Source organism: Salmo trutta, chromosome 22 (genome assembly GCF_901001165.1).
Source record: "Salmo trutta chromosome 22, fSalTru1.1, whole genome shotgun sequence".
Taxonomy (NCBI): domain Eukaryota; kingdom Metazoa; phylum Chordata; class Actinopteri; order Salmoniformes; family Salmonidae; genus Salmo; species Salmo trutta.
In genome coordinates, this window is record NC_042978.1 from 42,011,032 (window position 1) to 42,031,894 (window position 20,863).

Consider the following 20,863-nt stretch of genomic DNA (forward strand, 5'->3'; position numbering starts at 1 on the left):
TACACATTCTGGAATTATCACGCCACGCTATTTCAGTCATTTCTTTCCCCTGCTCTTGTCTAGGGTTGGAGAGTGAGCCTTTGTACCGGACCACCCCAGCCTCCACCGGACCCCCAGAACTGAGACAGGCTCTAGACACAGGTACACAAACCCTACACAACCCTACATAACACAGGTACCTAAACCCTACTTAACCGTACATAAGAGAGTTACATAAACCCTATATAACCCTTGAAAACCCTACTTAACACAGGTACATAAACCTATATAACCATACATAACACAGGTACATACACCCTATATAACTGTACATAACACAGGTACATAAACCCTATATAACCCTACATAAAACATGTACATAATCCCTATATAACTCTACATAACACAGGTACATAATCCCTATATAACCCTACATAACACAGGTACATACTCCCTATATAACCCTACATAACACAGGTACATAATCCCTATATAACCCTACATAACACAGGTGCATAACCCCTATATAACCCTACATAACACAGGTACATAATCCCTATATAACCCTACATAACACAGGTACATAATCCCTATATAACCCTACATAACACAAATACATAATCCCTATATAACCCTACATAACACAGGTACATAATCCCTATATAACCCTACATAACACAGGTACATAATCCCTATATACCCCTACATAACACAGGTACATAATCCCTATATAACCCTACATAACACAGGTACATAATCCCTATATAACCCTACATAACACAGGTACATAATCCCTATATAACCCTACATAACACAGGTACATACTCCCTATATAACCCTACATAAAACATGTACATAATCCCTATATAACCCTACATAACACAGGTACATAATCCCTATATAACCCTACATAAACATGTACATAATCCCTATATAACCCTACATAAAACATGTACATAATCCCTATATAACCCTACATAACACAGGTATATAATCCCTATATAACCCTACATAACACAGGTACATAATCCCTATATAACACTACATAACACAGGTACATAATCCCTATATAACCCTACATAACACAGGTACATAATCCCTATATAACCCTACATAACACAGGTACATAATCCCTATATAACCCTACATAACACAGGTACATAATCCCTATATACCCCTACATAACACAGGTACATAATCCCTATATAACCCTACATAACACAGGTACATAATCCCTATATAACCCTACATAACACAGGTACATAATCCCTATATAACCCTACATAACACAGGTACATAATCCCTATATAACCCTACATAACACAGGTACATAATCCCTGTATAACCCTACATAACACAGGTACATAATCCCTATATACCCCTACATAACACAGGTACATAATCCCTATATAACCCCATTTAACACAACTCTGGAAACAGGTACATGAATCCTGTGTTCACACTTTGTGTGCAACTCCAATCTTAACAGTGTTTTATCATGTCAGGACACAACTCCAATCTTAACATTGTTTTATCATGTCAGGACACAACTCCAATCTTAACAGTGTTTTATCATGTCAGGACACAACTCCAATCCCAAATTGAGGAGCTACGGTATTTGTAAACTGAAATTGCAGCATGTCAGCTCAACAGGTGTGAGCCTGTCAGGTCTTTAACAGCCAGACTGGGCAATAATACATCTTGCATATAGAATCACTCAGAACAGCTTCTCTCAGGTGTGCTAAGACTCATACAGAACTGCTGAAAGTCCGAGATCTTAGTCTATTGGGGCAGAAGGAAAGTTGGGAAAGTTTGTGTTGAAGTACAGGCTGGCTCCACAAGGGAGTGCTCTGCCTCTGCACTATTTGGCAGACAGAATAGAACACGCCTGGGCTTCCCAAAAGCATCGAAGCACTAAGTTCATCTTAGTTCCATTGAGACTAAATGAACGGAAGATGATCTTAGTGCTACGATGCTTTTGGGAAACCCAGCCTTGAACTCTAACTGGGACTGTCTCAGCCTTGAACTCTAACTGGGACTGTCTCAGCCTTTAACTCTAACTGGGACTGTCTCAGCCCTGAACTCTAACTGGGACTGTCTCAGCCCAGAACTCTAACTGGGACTGTCTCAGCCCTGAACTCTAACTGGGACTGTCTCAGCCCAGAACTCTAACTGGGACTGTCTCAGCCCAGAACTCTAACTGGGACTGTCTCAGCCCTGAACTCTAACTGGGACTGTCTCAGCCTTGAACTCTAACTGGGACTGTCTCAGCCCTGAACTCTAACTGGGACTGTCTCAGCCCAGAACTCTAACTGGGACTGTCTCAGCCCTGAACTCTAACTGGGACTGTCTCAGCCCTGAACTCTAACTGGGACTGTCTCAGCCCACAGCATTATAAACACTAAAGAGGACGCACAGTATAACACAGCATTACACAGTATAACACAGTATAACATAACACATAGTATTACACAGCATTACACAGTATAACATAACACATAACATTACATAGCATTACACAGTATAACACAGCATTACACAGTATAACACAGTATAACACAGTATAACATAACACATAGTATTACACAGCATTACACAGTATAACATAACACATAACATTACATAGCATTACACAGCATTACACAGCATAACATAACACATACCATTACACAGCATTACACAGTATAACGTAACACATAACATTACGCAGCATTACACAGTATAACACAGTATAACACAGTATAACATAACACACAGCATTACACAGCATTACACAGTATAACACAGTATAACACAGCATTACACAGTATAACACAGTATAACATAACACAGCATTACACAGCATTACACAGTATATCATAACACACAGCATTACACAGCATTACACAGCATAACACAGCAGGTTTTAAAAATATATATTTGCCTCAACATTCCATGACGAACACTAAGGCATAGTTGGCAGAATAGATTGATGCAGTTCAATGTATGATTAATATAATTCACCAATACATTTCTTGGTAGTACAAAAAATATTGCTATCATTGTTGGCTGCCTCCATTCGGGATGCACTGTTTCAGTTTCAATGACTCAATATTCTGGACAAAAAAACTAACTAATCTAACTAATGTTGGGAATGACAATACAATCAAACTAGCAAGGGCAAGGATCACAAGTCAGTCATAACGTGGCTAATGGGCTAGCGTATCAATTTATGTAGCAAGCTAAAAACAGTTTTTAACGTTAGCTAGATAGCTACCTAGCTAGGAGGATGTCATGGTGTGTCATTGGAGGAGTGACCAACTTTTTCCCCTCATATAATTTTTTCGGTGGTTATACACAGCTAGAGATGCAGGTGTCATTTGGTTAGCTAGCATGAACTGGAACAACTGTTATCCAGTAAGCATATCTCTTGCGTTTGCAAATTCACTCTGGCTACTCTATCTACTCCGATTTCAGAGCACTCTCGCAGCTGTGTGTCAGAGCACAGAATAATGAATTTACGAATGCGCAACATCCGCTGAATATGACCGGTGTCAGTAAACGTAGGCAAAGAAAGTAATAGTTAGTCACGAACGCTCTCGATAACATGTAAACAGCCTAACCAGCTCTGCTAGAACAAGTAAAAGGGTCAGAGTGAGCTGTTCTCTCCTTTGTGTCTGGAAGTAGCTAGCTAGCAAGCTAGCCAACTTTAGCCAATTTTCTTTGGGTGCTTGGTTGGGATAAGCATGCATTGTTGGCAGGCAAGCTGCAGAAGGACGAGTAGGCTACATTTCCCCATCGTTTATCAGTGCAATTATGACAGCCAACTAGCTGAAAAAGTTTCAGACGGTTTATCTAATGTTCCTTCGTTAGATGTTGCTTGCCTACGGAGCGGTGAGGGGAACGGCACCTCCGTACCTTCAGGCTCTGATCAGTCCCTACACCCAAAGAAGGGCACTGCGTTCATCCACCTCTGGCCTGCTCGCCTCCCTACCTCTGCGGAAGCACAGTTCCCGCTCAGCCCAGTCAAAACTGTTCGCTGCTCTGGCACCCCAATGGTGGAACAAGCTCCCTCACGACGCCAGGACAGCGGAGTCAATCACCACCTTCCGGAGACACCTGAAACCCCACCTCTTTAAGGAATACCTGGGAAAGGATAAAGTAATCCTTCTAACCCTCCCCCCCACCCTACCCCCCAAAAAAAGATATAGATGTACTATTGTAAAGTGGTTGTTCCACTGGATATCATAAGGTGAATGCACTAATTTGTAAGTCGCTCTGGATAAGAGCGTCTGCTAAATGACATAAATGTAAAAATGTTAGCTCATCTTTCTCTGGCTAGCATTAGTTGTTGATCTTTTTGTTGTTGATGTGGAGGAGAGAGTCTACATTTTTATGGTTGTTTGATCAATAGGACTGTCAAGTTCCCAAATGTAAGAGGACTCCCAAGTGGTATTGAAATATTTGCAGAAATTCATTCAGGTGTATATTGTGGCTTTTGGCGAATGCGTTCAACGTGAATGATGGCAGGCCTGTTTGCAAATGGATTGTTTGCATAAATGTCTATTGTAGCTCTGATTGGCTATGACGCATCGGTCAACGTAGACTCTGGTCCTGGACGAGACAGATGTTTTTATTAGGTTTTATTTACTGCAGTGTCTATTAATTGTCCAAACGCACGGCCGCTTTCCCACTCTATATTGTTATAGGATTTTCACAAATGCCTTAGTATACGTAAATTCCCAAACATTTTTGGTATTTATGAAAACGTGAAAATGACCATATCTAAGTGCTCGCTTGTCAGAATATGTGTTTTAAAAAGTGTATTATTCTTCCTGGGGGTGTATATGAACAGATTAAAATAAGATTTAATGTTGCTAAAATGCTGTCAGTTCCATTCCACTTTACAATATAACACACTATATCTACACAGTTTCAGAGCTATATTGGTTTGATTATTTATTATCAATGAGCCGATATGAATCTTCCCTGAATGAAAGTCATGTTTTTCTAATGAATTCTACTGATTATTTATGAATCCTTGAAGAACCACAATTGTTCAGCGTGTTATAGGTGCTCACACACGCAAACACACACAAACACACACTTACACAGTGGACTCTAGGTCCTAGCGAATTCAACACACGTACAATACACTTAGAAATGCATACATAAACTCAGCAAAAAATAAATGTCCTCTCACTGTCAACTGCATTTATTTTCAGCAATGTAAATATTTGTATGAACATAACAAGATTCAACAACTGAGACATAAAGTGAACAACTTCCACAGACATGTGACAAACAGAAATTGAATAATGTGTCCCTGAACAAAGGGGGGGACAAAATCAAAAGTACCAGTCAGTATCTGGTGTGGCCACCAGCTGCATTAAGTTCTGCAGTGCATCTCCTCCTCATGGACTGCACCAGATTTGCCAGTTCTTGCTGTGAGATGTTACCCCACTCTTCCACCAAGGCACCTGCAAGTTCCCGGACATTTCTGGGGGGAATGGCCCTAGCCCTCACCCTCCAATCCAACAGGTCCCAGACGTGCTCAATGGGATTGAGATCCGGGCTCTTTGCTGGCCATGGCAGAACACTGACATTCCTGTCTTGCAGGAAATCACACACAGAACGAGCAGTATGGCTGGTGGCATTGTCATGCTGGAGGGTCATGACAGGATGAGCCTGCAGGAAGGGTACCACATGAGGCAGGAGGATGTCTTCCCTGTAACGCACAGCGTTGAGATTGACTGCAATGACAACAAGATCAGTCCGATGAAGCTGTGACACACCACCCCAGACCATGACGGACCCTCCACCTCCAAATCAATCCCGCTCCAGAGTACAGGCCTCGGTGTAACGCTCATTCCTTCTATGATAACCGCGAATCCGACCATCACCCCTGTTGAGACAAAACCGCGACTTGTCAGTGAAGAGCACTTTTTGCCAGTCCTGTCTGGTCTAGCGACGGTGGGTTTGTGCCCATAGGCGACGTTGCCGGTGATGTCTGGTGAGGACCTGCCTTACAACAGGCCTACAAGTCCTCGGTCCAGCCCCTCTCAGTCTGAGCACTGATGGAGGGATTGTGCATTCCTGGTGTAACTCGGGCAGTTGTTGTTGCCATCCTGTACCTGTCACGCAGGTGTGATGTTTGGATGTACCGATCCTGTGCAGGTGTTGTTACACGTGGTCTGCCACTGCGAGGACGATCAGCTGTCCATCCTGTCTCCCTGTAGCGTTGTCTTAGGCGTCTCACAGTACGGACATTGCAATTTATTGCCCTGGCCACATCTGCAGTCCTCATGCCTCCTTGCAGCATGCCTAAGGCACGTTCACACAGATGAGCAGGGACCCTGGGCATATTTTTTAAAATGTTTTTCAGGGTCAGTAGAAAGGCCTCTTTAGCGTCCTAAGTTAGTTTAGCGTCCTAACCCTAACTGGGACCTTAATTGCCTACCGTCTGTAAGCTGTTTGTGTCTTAATGAACGTTCCACAGGTGCATGTTCATTAACTGTTTATGGTTCATTGAACAAGCATGGGTGTCACGTCCTGACCAGTTAAGGGTTATTTGTTGTTGGAGTTTGGTCAGGATGTGGCAGAAGGTATTTGTTTTATATGGTTTGGGGTGGTGGTGTAGTTAGTAGGTTGTTTTATTTTTGTATTCCGGGGGTTTTGGGCACTGCTCTGTGTTTATGTATTTCTAGGTTTAGTTAGTTAGTTGTGGGTATAGGTTCTAGGTTTGTGTTCTATGTAGAGTTAATTGGGATTGGACTCCCAATTGAAGGCAGGTGGTGAGTTGACTTTGATTGGGAGTCCTATATTAGTAGGGTGTGTTTGTCTGTGTGTTTGTGGGTAATTGTTTGTGAGCACTGTGTTTATTGAGCCTGCTACACTGTCTAGTTGTGAGTACTGTTTATTGTTTTGTTTTTCCTGTGGATGCTTTTCGTTTTTTCCATTAAAATAATGAGTATCCACATACCCGCTGCATTTTGGTCTTCCCTTCAACACGGCACCTTTTGTGACAATGGGAAATAGTGTTTAAACCCTTTACAATGAAGATCTGTGAAGATGTTTGGACTTTTATGAATTATCTTTGAAAGACAGGGTCCTGAAAAAGGGACGTTTCTTTTTTTGCTGAGTTTATGTACATACAAGTAACTGCCCAAATAAAGGAAACACCAACATAAAGTGTCTTAATAGGACTTTGAGGCACCCGCTTCAATATGCCTGGAATAGATTCTGCAAGTGTCTGGAACTCTGTTGGAGGGTTGTGGCAGCATTATTGCACAAGAAATTCCATAATTTGGTGTTTTGTTGATGGTGGTGGAAAATGCTCACCGGCGCTGACTGAGACAGCCATGGCCTATGGTTAACATTTTTCATGCTCATCAAACCATTCAATGACCACTCGTGCCCTGTGGATGGGGGCACTGTCATCCACTCCCATCAGGGTATAAATTATTCACCATAGGTTGAAGGTGATCACTCAGAATGGCTGTGTATTTACTGGCGTTTACCTTTCCCTCTAAGGGGTTGAGTGGACCTGAACCATGCCAGAAAAATGCACCCCACACCAGAACCCGCATTTACTCAAGAGTTTCCATTATTTTGGCAGTTACATGTACATTACGTGCGTGGAAAGAGCAAGGCGAGCTAACATACACGGACTGGTCATATGTCCCCATAGGAGTAGACATGGGAGAGGAAATACATGTATAGAAATGGGTTGACACATGGCTCTTATACATAAATACATACATGGACAGTTCAGGGCTGCCTGTCACAAAGCGAAGGACACACGTCTGATGATCTCAGTAGGGAGAGGAAGAGTGGGAGGAAGACACAGAACAAATTAAAACGATAAACAGAAAGAATAGGAGAAAATATATATGTATGTGTGTGTGTGTGTGCGTGCGTGCGTGCGTGCGTGCGCGTGCGTGTCTGTGTGTGTGTCGGAAGGCTCACCCAGTCAAGCAGCCACAGAAACCTGTCTAGAACCATTACCTCATCGAGCAGACTGCAGATTGGTAAATGGCACGGGAGTTGCCATGGTGACAGCTAGCCGTTTTTAGCTGTTGCTTCAGTGATGCCCACACGGGTCGTTGTTTTAGCTGCACCGTACGGTAACAGCACTGGTATATGAACCACACTGATTATGTGCATGATGTAGTCATTCAGCCGCCAACTTCACTTTCATAGAGTGGGAACACAGTTTTGGAGAGGATGATTCATATACACACACACACACACACACACACACACACACAAACAAACACACACACATATATACACTAATCATACTTGCACACACAGCCACCTGTTGTTTTTCAGAATGAACCCAGGTACTGGGATCTGTAGTTTTACCAAATCTCCCAAACCTCCATATCTAGACCCTGCCCTGCCTGGACGATGCCTAGGAACAGAGTCACACCCTGTATGCCCAATGAAGACAGAGAGACTGCACACTTTACCCCTTCTCCCCACCTTCTCTGCCTCTTTATCCACTCTCTCTCTCTCTCTTTTTCATTCACTCATTCATCACCATCCCTTTTCCCCTCCCTACCTCCATGACAGGAGCCGCTGAGATCAGCAAAGCACAAATTAAAAAACACTCCTCTCTTCCTCTCCTTCCTCCCCTCTCATTGGCTCTGGGTGATGTCACCGTGTGCCGTATGCACTCGTCGATAACCTATTAGAGCCCAGCGTTGGTTTTACAGTCAGCTGGGGAGTGCTCGCCTAGCGGCTCTTCTGCTGCCTAAGCTCATACACTGACCACTGTACCGCCATATTACCTAGCTACCTACCTAGCTAACTACCTACCTACCCACCTACCTACCTAGCTAACTACCTACCTAGCTACCTAACTAACTAGCTACCTACCTAGCTAACTACCTACCTACCCACCTACCTACCTAGCTAACTACCTACCTAGCTACCTAACTAACTAGCTACCTACCTAGTTAACTACCTACCTAGGTAACTACCTAACTACCTAACTAACTATCTACCTACCTAGCTAGCTAACTACTTAGCTAACTACCTACCTAGCTACGTAACTAGCTACCTACCCAACTACCTACCTAGCTAACTACCTACCTAGCTACCTAACTACCTAGCTACCTACCTAGCTAACTACCTACCTACCCACCTACCGACCTAGCTAACTACCTACCTAGCTACCTAACTACCTAGCTACCTACCTAGCTAACAACCTACCTACCTACCCACCTACCTACCTAGCTAACTACCTACCTAGCTACCTAACTAACTAGCTACCTACCTAGTTAACTACCTACCTAGGTAACTACCTAACTACCTAACAAACTACCTACCTACCTAGCTAACTACTTAGCTAACTACCTACCTAGCTATGTAACTAGCTACCTACCCAACTACCTAGCTAGCTGGCTAACTACCTAGCTAACTACCTACCTAGCAACCTAGCTAACTACCTACCTAACTACCTAACTAGCTACCAACCTAGCTACCTACCTAGCTACCTATCTACCAAGCTAACTACCTACCTTTGGTTTTATGACAGTCATTTAACTTAAGCTGTGTGATTAATTAACAGACAAGGGAACAGCGATTTGTCACCAAGTGAGCTACGACTTCCTTCCTTCCTTCTAAGGAAGGAACGCCATTAAAGCTTACCCACCCCGGGATGGGAATGATTCGATGCCTGGTCTCTCTTTTGGTGGCATTGTCGGTTTGTTTGTCTATTTGTTCAGAGGTATAATGCCTCAGTCATCCTGGACAGAGACGTGAGAGGCTCTTCTAGTCACTCCCTCTCTCCTGTCATGAACTCCTATTAGCCTTATTACATTGTTATTAGCCTGTAAGGCTGGGTTCACACTCCTAGTGCTCATCTCAGTCTCATGTGTTGCTGCCTGGTGAAACAGTGGGCGGACTAGGTACTGTACTGGAAGGATATTGTATTGTATCAGTAGACTAGTACTGTACTGGGATGATATTGTATTGTATCAGTAAGTATACTAATACTGTACTGGGGTGATATTGTATTGTATCAGTAGACTAATACTGTACTGGGGTGATATTGTATTGTATCAGTAGACTAGTACTGTACTGGGGTGATATTGTATTGTATCAGTAGACTAGTACTGTACTGGGGTGATATTGTATTGTATCAGTAGACTAGTACTGTACTGGGGTGATATTGTATTGTATCAGTATACTAATACTGTACTGGGGTGATATTGTATTGTATCAGTATACTAATACTGTACTGGGGTGATATTGTATTGTATCAGTAGACTAGTACTGTACTGGGGTGATATTGTATTGTATCAGTAGACTACTACTGTACTGGAAGGATATTGTATTGTATCAGTAGACTAGTACTGTACTGGGATGATAGTGTATTGTATCAGTAGACTACTACTGTACTGGGAGGATATTGTGTCAGTAGGTAGAGTAACACTACTGGGGTGATATTGTGTCAGTAGGTAGAGTAACACTACTGGGGTGATATTGTGTCAGTAGGTAGAGTAACACTGTACTGGGGTGATATTGTGTCAGTAGGTAGAGTAACACTGTACTGGGGTGATATTGTGTCAGTAGGTAGAGTAGCACTACTGGGGTGATATTGATATACACAGAAACATAAACATGCCATCAGCTCCTTGCCCTCAATGATGACATAATTATGTGCCAGGTGGCCCCTTTCTTCCCCAAATTCTCCCACAATCCACTCCTGTCTTAGTAACGCTATATACTCTGTTCCATTCCAGTCTGCTGCAGTTTGTATGTTTTACCCTCTGTCCCCTCCACTTCCTGTCGTCATCTCCACCTGCTCTCTTCCACTCAGTGGAGGTAAAGCATCCCTCCCTCCCTCCCTCTCTCCAGCGATGATGTCACCTCCTAGCAGAGCAGCAGCAGTCCTGTGTTGTTGGAGTCAGGCCTCTTATGACAGAGCAGAGAAACACTCTCGCTCCCCATGTCTCATACCCTCTGTTGCTATCTCCCTCGGTTGCTCATTATTTCTCACGACTCCCTCTTTACCTCCCTCTTTACCTCCCTCTTTACCTCCCTCTTTACCTCTTTCTTTACCTCCCTCTTTATCTCCCTCTTTACCTCCCTCTTTATCTCCCTCTTTACCTCCCTCTTTACCTCCCTCTTTACCTCCCTCTTTACCTCCCTCTTTATCTCCCTCTTTATCTCCCTCTTTACCTCCCTCTTTATCTCCCTCTTTACCTCCCTCTTTATCTCCCTCTTTACCTCCCTCTTTACCTCCCTCTTACCTCCCTCTTTACCTCCCTCTTTATCTCCCTCTTTACCTCCCTCTTTACCTCCCTCTTTACCTCCCTCTTTATCTCCCTCTTTACCTCCCTCTTTATCTCCCTCTTTACCTCCCTCTTTACCTCCCTCTTTACCTCCCTCTTTACCTCCCTCTTTATCTCCCTCTTTACCTCCCTCTTTATCTCCCTCTTTACCTCCCTCTTTATCTCCCTCTTTACCTCCCTCTTTACCTCCTCTTTACCTCCCTCTTTTACCTCCCTCTTACCTCCCTCTTTACTCTCTCTTCTCTCCCTCTTTACCCCTCTCTCTTCTCTCCCTCTTTACCTCTCTCCTTTACCTCCCTCTTTACCCTCCCTCTTTACCTCCCTCTGTTACTCCCTCTTTACTCCCTCTTATCTCCCTCTTTACCTCCCTCTTTACCTCCCTCTTTATCTCCTCTCCTCTCTTTACCTCCCTCTTTACCTCCCTCTTTACCTCCCTCTTTTCCTCCCTCTTTACCTCCCTCTTTACCTCCCTCTTTACCTCCCTCTTTCCCTCCCTCTTTACCTCCCTCTTTACCTCCCTCTTATCTCCCTCTTTACCTCCCTCTTTACCTCCCTCTTTACCTCCCTCTTTACCTCCCTCTTTATCTCCCTCTTTACCTCCCTCTTTACCTCCCTCGTTATCTCCCTCTTTACCTCCCTCTTTACCTCCCTCTTTACCTCCCTCTTTACCTCCCTCTTTACCTCCCTCTTTATCTCCCTCCCTTTATTTCTCCATCTCCCTTCTTTCTTTCTCTCTTGCCAGTTGACACTGTGTGGCTGTCCTGTGTTAGATGTTATTTTGGCTGTTTATTGTCCTGGTACTGGGCTGGGGTGGGCTGGGGTGGTACTAGGCTTGGCTGGGCTGGTACTGGGCTGGCACTCGGCTGGGGTGATACTGGGGTGGTACTGGGGTTAGCTGGTACTGGGCTGGGCTGGTACTGGGCTGGTACTGAGATGGTACTGGGCTGGGGTGAGGTGGGCTGGTACTGGGCTGGGCTGGTACTGGGCTGAGGTGGGCTGGTACTGGGCTGGAGTGGGCTGGTACTGGGCTGGGCTGGTACTGGGCTGGGGTGGGCTAGTACTGGGCTGGTACTGGGCTGGGCTGGTACTGGGCTGAGGTGGGCTGGTACTGGGCTGGTACTGGGCTGGGGTGGGCTGGTACTGGGCTGGAGTGGGCTGGTACTGGGCTGGGGTGGACTGCTACTGGGCTGGGCTGGTAATGGGCTGGTACTGGGCTGAGGTGGGCTGGTACTGGGCTGGAGTGGGCTGGTACTGGGCTGGGCTGGTACTGGGCTGGTACTGGGCTGGGGTGGGCTAGTACTGGGCTGGTGTGGGCTGGTAATGGGCTGGTGTGGGCTGGTACTGGGCTGGGGTGGACTGCTACTGGGCTGGGCTGGTAATGGGCTGGTACTGGGCTGGGATGGGCTGGTACTGGGCAGGGCTGGTACTGGGCTGGTCTGTGGTGTGTTGTGTGCTCCTGCCCTGCCCTGCCCTGTCCAGTCCTGCCCTGTCCTGTCAAGTCCTGCTCTGCCCTGTCCTGCCCTGTTCAGGCTTGTTCTGTCCAGTCCTGTGCTGTGCTGTCCTGTCCTGCCCTGTCCAGTCTTGTGCTGTCCTGCCTTGTCCAGTCTTGTGCTGTCCTGCCCTGTCCTGCCCTGTCCAGCCCTGTGCTGTGCTGTCCTGCCCTGTGCTATCCTGTCCTGCCTTGTCCAGTTCTGTGCTGTCCTGCCTTGTCCAGCCCTGTGCTGTCCTGCCCTGTCCAGTTCTGTGCTGTCCTGCCCTGTCTAGTTCTCTGCAGTCCAGTACTGTCCTGTCCTGACCTGCCCAGTACTGTGCTGTCCTGCCCTGTCCAGTACTGTGCTGTCCTGCCCTGCACAGTACTGTGCTGTCCTGCCCTGTCCAGTACTGTCCTGTCCTGACCTGCCCAGTACTGTGCTGTCCTGCCCTGTCTAGTACTGTGCTGTCCTGTCCTGCCCTGTCCAGTACTGTGCTGTCCTGCCCTGTCCAGTACTGTCCTGTCCTGCCCTGCACAGTACTGTGCTGTCCTGCCCTGTCCAGTACTGTGCTGTCCTGTCCTGCCCTGTCCAGTTCTGTGCCGTGCTGCCCTGTCCAGTACTATGCTGTCCTGCCCTGTCCAGTACTGTGCTGTCTTGCCCTGTCCAGTTCTGTGCTGTCCTGCCCTGTCCAGTTCTGTGCTGCCCTGCCCTGTCCAGTACTGTGCTGTCCTGCCCTGTCCAGTACTGTGTTGTCCTGCCCTGTCCAGTACTGTGCTGTCCTGCCCTGTCCAGTTCTGTGCCGTCCTGCCCTGTCCAGTACTATGCTGTCCTGCCCTGTCCAGTACTGTGCTGTCTTGCCCTGTCCAGTTCTGTGCTGTCCTGCCCTGTCCAGTACTGTGCTGTCCTGCCCTGTCCAGTACTGTGCTGTCCTGCCCTGTCCAGTACTGTGCTGTCCTGCCCTGCCCTGGCTCCAGTACTGTGCTGTCCTGCCCTGTCCTGGCTCCAGTCATGTCCTGCCCTGTCCTGGCTCCAGTCCTGTCCTGTCCAGTTCTGCCCTGTCCTGGCTCCAGTCCTGTCCTGTCCAGTTCTGCCCTGTCCTGGCTGCAGTCCTCCTCACCCTCAGACCTCACTGGTTCACCTAAACCTCAGCACCTCATTCCTCACACTCATCATCTCTGGCCTAGTGCATGCGTGCATGTGTGTGTGTGTCACTCATATTCACCCACTCACACATTATCGTAGTCCACCAGGCCTATTGGCACACCGTGGTATGTCCCCATTCAACCCAAGTGTCTCAACATCACACAGAGAGAGTCATTCACAGTTTATATTATGATACGTTCAGGTTACAGTTTATTCCATCCTTCCCTTTGTATACTGGCTGACTGTTCTGGCTAAGTATAAGTAGTGGAGAGATATGAGTATACTTGAGCAGCATGTCAAGGACAGATGGCTAGACAGATGGGTAAACACAGATATTGATGGTCAGGGTGGTAGTGTTGATAATACAGCTCCTTCCATGGCATTTGATTAGGACACTGGGCCATTAGATAGGAGTGAGTGAGTTCAGCTGTGCTATAGGCCTCATCTCCAAGCCTAGTGGACAGAGACTCAAAGAGCTGAGCTCAGTGGCCCTGTGGTCAGGCAGGAATGAGACGTGTCATCTCCATGTCTATTTTCCTCTCTGTCCGCAAGGCGAGGGCGTTGATTTACTAGAAGTGTCCTGTGTCACAGCCAACAGCCTCAGACTGTTGCTTGGACAACATACAGTACTGTCAGTAACACTAACTACAGTGCCGGAAACTTATGGGACAATCAATAGAAACGGCAAACCGGAACCAGAGTTGTGGGGAAAACCTCTGCCAACATTATCAAGCACGGGGAACAACTGTGTTGAGTGGCTAGTTTTTTGTGAAGTGACTCAAGCACAAGTAAGACAGTAAGACATACGTGAATCCTTCTACAAAACATTCAGACAGTTTCTGCCCACACCTTTAAATAACAGACAACGGAGACCCCTGCCCACCGTGGCCTGGTGTGTTTAAGATCTGTTGACAACAGCCCCCGGTATACAGTGATGACAGAAGAGGAAGGGAGGCAGTGGGAGGGGGGTGGGGTACTACCAGCTTTGGCTTTAGCTTCATTGTTAAGACAACATGTGTTTATTAACATTCATATTTACACCTTCATCCTGATATTTATATATTCATATAAACCAATGTTTCTTACATTGACTAACTAGTGCTAGGTACAGTGGGGGAAAAAAGTATTTGATCCCCTGCTGATTTTGTACGTTTGCCCACTGACAAAGAAAGGATCAGTCTATAATGTTAATGGTAGGTTTATTTGAACAGTGAGAGACAGAATAACAACAACAAAAATCCAGAAAAATGCATGTCAAAAATGTTATAAATTGATTTGCATTTTAATGAGGGAAATAAGTATTTTTAGTTTCAAGTTCCTTGGTGTCCACATCACCAACAAACTATCATGGTCCAAACACACCAAGAAAGATCCTCAAAAAGTTCTGCAGCTGCACCATCGAGAGCATCCTGACCCGTTGCATCATCACCTGGTATGGCAACTGCTCAGAATCCGACCGTAAGGCGCTACAGAGGGTAGTGCGTACAGCCCAGTACATCACTGGGGCCAAGCTTCCTGCCATACAGGACCTATATACTAGGCAGTGTAAGAGGAAGGCCCCAAAAATTGTCAAAGACTCCAGTCACCCAAGTCATAGACTGTTCTCTCTGCTACCGCACGGCAAACTGTATCGGAGCGCCAAGTATATGGCCAAAGGCTCCTTAACAGCTTCTACCCCCAAGCCATAAGACTGCTGAACAATGAATCAAATGGCCACCAGACTATTTACACTGACCCCCCCCCCTTTGTTTTTACACTGCTGCTACTCTCTGTTTATTATCTATGCATAGTCACTTTACCCCAACCTACATGTACAAATGACCTGGACTAACCTGATCCCGCCCCACATAGGCTTCACCTGTATATAGCTTCATTATTGTTATTTTGTGTTACTTTTTTAAATTATTTTTACTTTAGTTTATTTTCTTCAAACTGCATTGTTGGCTTTTAAGTCAACATTTCACGGTAAGGTCTACACCTGTTGTATTCGGCACATGTGACAAATAACATTTGATTTGATTTGATTTTAGAAAATGTCATTTTTTTTTGTCATAGGCTTTGATACTCTGATTTGTTAGAGATGATCCAATTGCTGATGACTTTGTTTTGTACAACATTCCTCATTTTTTCTTCACCACAGAATAATTGAAAGTTGGCAGTCTCAGACTGAAGTACACTACATGGTCCAGAGAACGCGTTTCCACTGCTCCAGAGTCCAATGGTGGCGAGCTTTACACTGCTCCGGCCGACGCTTGACATTGCTCTTGGTAATCTTAGGCTTCTGTGAGGCTGCTCTGCCATGGAAACCCATTTCATGAAGCTCCTGACAAACAGTTTGTGTGCTGACGTTGCTTCCAGTGGCAGTTTGGAACCTGGTAGTGAGTGTTGCAACTGAGGACAAACGATTTTTACATGCTACGCATTTCAGCACTCGGCAGTCCTGTTCTGTGAGCTTGTATGGCCTACCACTTCACCGCTGAGCCGTTGTTACTCCTATACATTTCGACTTCATAATAACAGCACTTACAGTTGACAGGCGCACCACTAGCAGGGCAGAAATTTGACGAACTGGAAAGGTGGCATCCTATGACTGTGCCAGGTTGAAAGTCACTGAGCTCTTCAGTAAGGCCATTCTACTGCTAATGTTTGTCTATGGAGATCGCATGGCTGTGTGCTCGATTTTATACACCTGTCAGCAACGGGTGTGGCTGAAAAGGCCGGATCCACTAATTTGAAGGGGTGTCCACATGCTTTTGTGTGTAGGGAACATAGAGCAGCGAGAGGATTCAGTTTGAGTCGTCAGGCAACATCTCCCCAGCGCCCTAGGATTGATTCAGAGCACAGATCAGCAGTGAGGAGAGGATAGGAGAGGACAGCCAAGCTGGAACAAAACAGGCAGACAGAAGGCATCCAACACTTTGATCTGCAAATGGAAAAAGGGGCAAAGCAAGCTTAAAAAATGCAAAATCCAAATCCATCTTCTGCCAAAAAGTGGGGAGAGCTGCAAATGTGTGAAATCTGCCGCGGATCTATTCCCCACTCAGTCACGCACAGTGCACACACACCAGGCACACAAGCACGCACACACACACACACACACACACACACACACACACACACACACACACACACACACACACACACACACACACACACACACACACACACACACACACACACACACACACACACATACACACACATACACACACACACACACACATACACACATACACACACACATATACACACACACACACACATACACACACACACACACATACAGACACACATACACACATACACACACACATACACACACACACATACACACATACACACACATACACACATACACACACATACACACATACACACACACATACACACACACACACACACACACACACACACACACACACACAGAGGCTCAGAGACACACATAGATGGAGCCGAGGCTTTCACAGCACACGTCTCAGCTGACTGGAACACATGATAAGGCACCATATTCCAGAAGATAAACACACGACACTCGGCGGCTTTTGATCCATATTCCACCCAATATTCCAATATCACACCCATCTCACTGAAACAACAAGTGTGAACAAATCACACTCAACATTTGGATTCAATGTATTATGTTATTACACACAATTCCATTTGTGCAAAAAGCTAGTAGTACATGTTAGCCTTATAAGGAAAATACAAACAAAACATTTAAATATGGCCCATATTTATAATATCTACTGTTTCAATAGATCGTTATCTCCTCTGTGTTCCATTCTATGGGCTTGTCACACACAGCAACTCTTTTGTTGTTGTCTGTGCTGTCTTTGTACAGCACCGATGAAGGCATAAGGCCGAAAAAAATTGTTGCACCTTGCACTGTCACCTTTTGTATTCTTTTGAGCATGGATTAAATTAAGCACATAACCCTGGGTTATTCCTTTTCATGGTTTGAGTACGAGTACCTTCTGAACCCTCAAAGTCAACTCTGGACCTCGAAGCCTGTTCCATTGCTTCTTTTCATTGTTCCCGTCTAATCAGGGACTGATTCACACCTGGGACACCAGGTGGGTGCAGTTAATTATCAGGCAGAACAGAAAACCAGCAGGGTTGAATACCACTGATCTTTTCTACGCGTTGGCACAGAACCTAATACTAGGTTGAGCTAGTTGTGAAATTGATAAATGCATCATTACTATTGCATAGTCTGTCACCTTTGATATCTATTTAAAGTGTAGAAACACAGACGGCACGGCAGGCAGCATCATATAAAGCTGGTAAGAGATGGGACCGGGAGCACCATCTACTGTGATTAGCTGAGAGAGGTTGGCTATACCAGCAGCATACATCCCTACATCCCACTGCTGGCTTGCTTCTGAAGCTAATCAGGGTTGGTCCTGGATGGGAGACCAGATGCTGCTGGAAGTGGTGTTGGAGGGCCAGTAGGAGGCACTCTTTCCTCAGGTCTAAAAAAAAATACCCCAGGGCAGGGATTGGTGACATTGCCCTGTGTATGGTGCTGTCTTTTTGATGGAATGTTAAACGGGTGTCCTGACTCTCTGTGGTCACTAAAGATCCCATGGCACTTATTGTAAGAGTAGGGGTGTTAACCCCGGTGTCCTGGCTAAATTCCTAATCTGTCTCTCATACCGTCATGGTCACCTAATCATCCCCAGCTTACAATTGGCTCATTCATCCCTCCTCCTCTCCCCTGTTACTATTCCCCAGGTTGTTGCTGTAAATGAGAATGTATTCTCAGTAAAATAATGGTACATTTTTTTTGTCTGGAATAACACTCTCACAGAACCTAGTCCTCCTGTCTCTCCCTCTGTTTCTCTGTTGAACTGTCTCTCTCTGTGTGGAGAACACTAGGGTGTCTTTCACCCACTGGCTCTCTGTCTAGGACGCCTTAGATCTCTGGTACCTTCATTCTCCATGGCTGAATCAACAGTAAGACAGTGTTGTTGTCCTGAATCTACACTAAGACAGTGTTGTGGTCCTGACTACAGTAAGACTGTGTTTTTGATCCTGGCTCTCTCTGCTTGTTGTGGTAACTATCTAGGAGGAGAAAATGTTTGTCATGGTCTGAGAGTTCTTTAGGTGCCTTTAGGCAAACTCCAAGTGCCTTTTACTGAGGAATGGCTTCCATCTGTCCACGCTACCATAAAGGCTTGATTGGTGGAGTGCTGCAGAGATGATTGTCCTTCTGGAAGGTTCTCCCATCTCTAAAGAGGAACTCTAGAACTATGTCAGAGTGACCATCGGGTTCTTGGTCACCTCCCTCTCATCATCTGCATCAAATGCTTTGATGCTGCAGACATTTTTTGGTACCCTTCCCCAGATCTGTGCCTCAACACGTTCTAGAGTTCCTCAACACATATCTCTGAGCTATATGGACAATTCCTTTGAACTCATGGCTTGGTTTTTACTCTGACATGCACTGTAAACAGTGGGACCTAATATAGACAGGTGTGTGCCTTTCCAAATCATGTCCAATTAATTGAATTCACCACAGGTGGACTCCAATCAAGTTGTAGAAACATCTCAAGGATGATCAATGGAAACAGGATGCACCTGAGCTCAATTTCGAGTCTCATAGCAAAGGGTCTGAATACTTATGTAAATAAGGTTTTTCTGTTTTTCTAAAAACCTGTTTTCGCTTTGTCATTATGGGGTATTGTGTTTAGATTAATGAGGATTTTTTTTATTTTATCCATTTTAGAATAAGGCTGAAATGTTACAAATGTGGTAAAAGGGAAAGGGTCTGAATACGTTCCTCTAGAGAATTAAATTACGGGCCTATTTATATCATGAATATGAATTTGGAGGGCAGACATTATTAAATATTAAAGCATTAGACCTCTCACTAAAGGCTTCAGTCATACAAAACCTATACTTATATCCAAACGGGTTCTCTAGCAGACTAGTAAGAATGTCTCACCCCGTGTTCAAGAATGGCCTTTTTCCCTTTATTCAAATTCCAACCTCTCACTTTCGTTTTTTTGACAATGAAATCATCTCCAATCTATTGCTATTTTTAAAACAAGCCATATGCAATTTCAGTTTAATCCACTTGAAAATACACGATGACAGCCATACAGACTGCAAAATAGTTGGGAAGAGATTTTCAATGTAATGATTCCATGACACATGGTTTATGAACTGATAAAGAAAACGACACCGGATTCAAAACGTAGAGTTTTTCAATTTAAATTATTTTACAAAATTCTTGCATCCAATATCTGTGGAGGATGCAACCATCCCAGCTCTGTAGATTTTGCTGTGATGAGACAAAATAATTCGATCATTTGTTTTGGTAGTCTCCATATGTATGTGGTTTTTGATCGCAGGTTCAAGAATGGTTGAAGAATTGCAACATTTACCTGGAGCTAACTCTGCAAGCAGCACTGCTGGGTGATTTGAAAAGTCATAGTCCATGATATAGTAATATACACTTAGCAAAAAGTTTACCTTTAATTTACAACCTGTAGAAAACTATGAGAATAGAAAAGTTCAGAACTTTTGTGAAACATCACAGCACAGTTATATGGCAAACAGAAATCAAAACTGTATGGTCGCATGAATTAGCGCATGAATTAGTCTCTGAAAGAAGAATGTCTATATAAATTCAGTAAAAAAACAAACGTCCCTATTTCAGGACCCTGTCTTTCAAAGATAATTCGTACAAATCCAAATAAATTCACAGATCTTCATTGTAAAGGGTTTAAACACTGTTTCCCATGCTTGTTCAATGAACCATAAACAATTAATGAACATGCACCTGTGGAACGGTCGTTAAGACACTAACAGGAGACAGGATGGACAGCTGATCGTCCTTGCAGTGACAGACCATGTGTAACAACACCTGCACAGGATCGGTACATCCGAACATCACACCTGCGGGACAGGTACAGGATGGCAACAACAAGTTACACCAGGAACGCATAATCCCTCCATCAGTGCTCCGACTGTCCGCAA

At 44.9% G+C, this 20,863-nt stretch overlaps 1 protein-coding gene across 1 annotated transcript in view; it reads left to right on the top strand.

Annotated features, from left to right (window-relative positions):
* LOC115157907 (phosphatidylinositol 3-kinase regulatory subunit alpha-like) overlaps positions 1-20,863 on the top strand; it is a 198,601-nt gene that overhangs the window by 109,712 nt on the left and 68,026 nt on the right. The window contains exon 4 of the mRNA XM_029706241.1: positions 64-141. Coding sequence (XP_029562101.1) covers positions 64-141 — 78 coding nt within the window. The remainder of the gene's footprint in view (positions 1-63; positions 142-20,863) is intronic.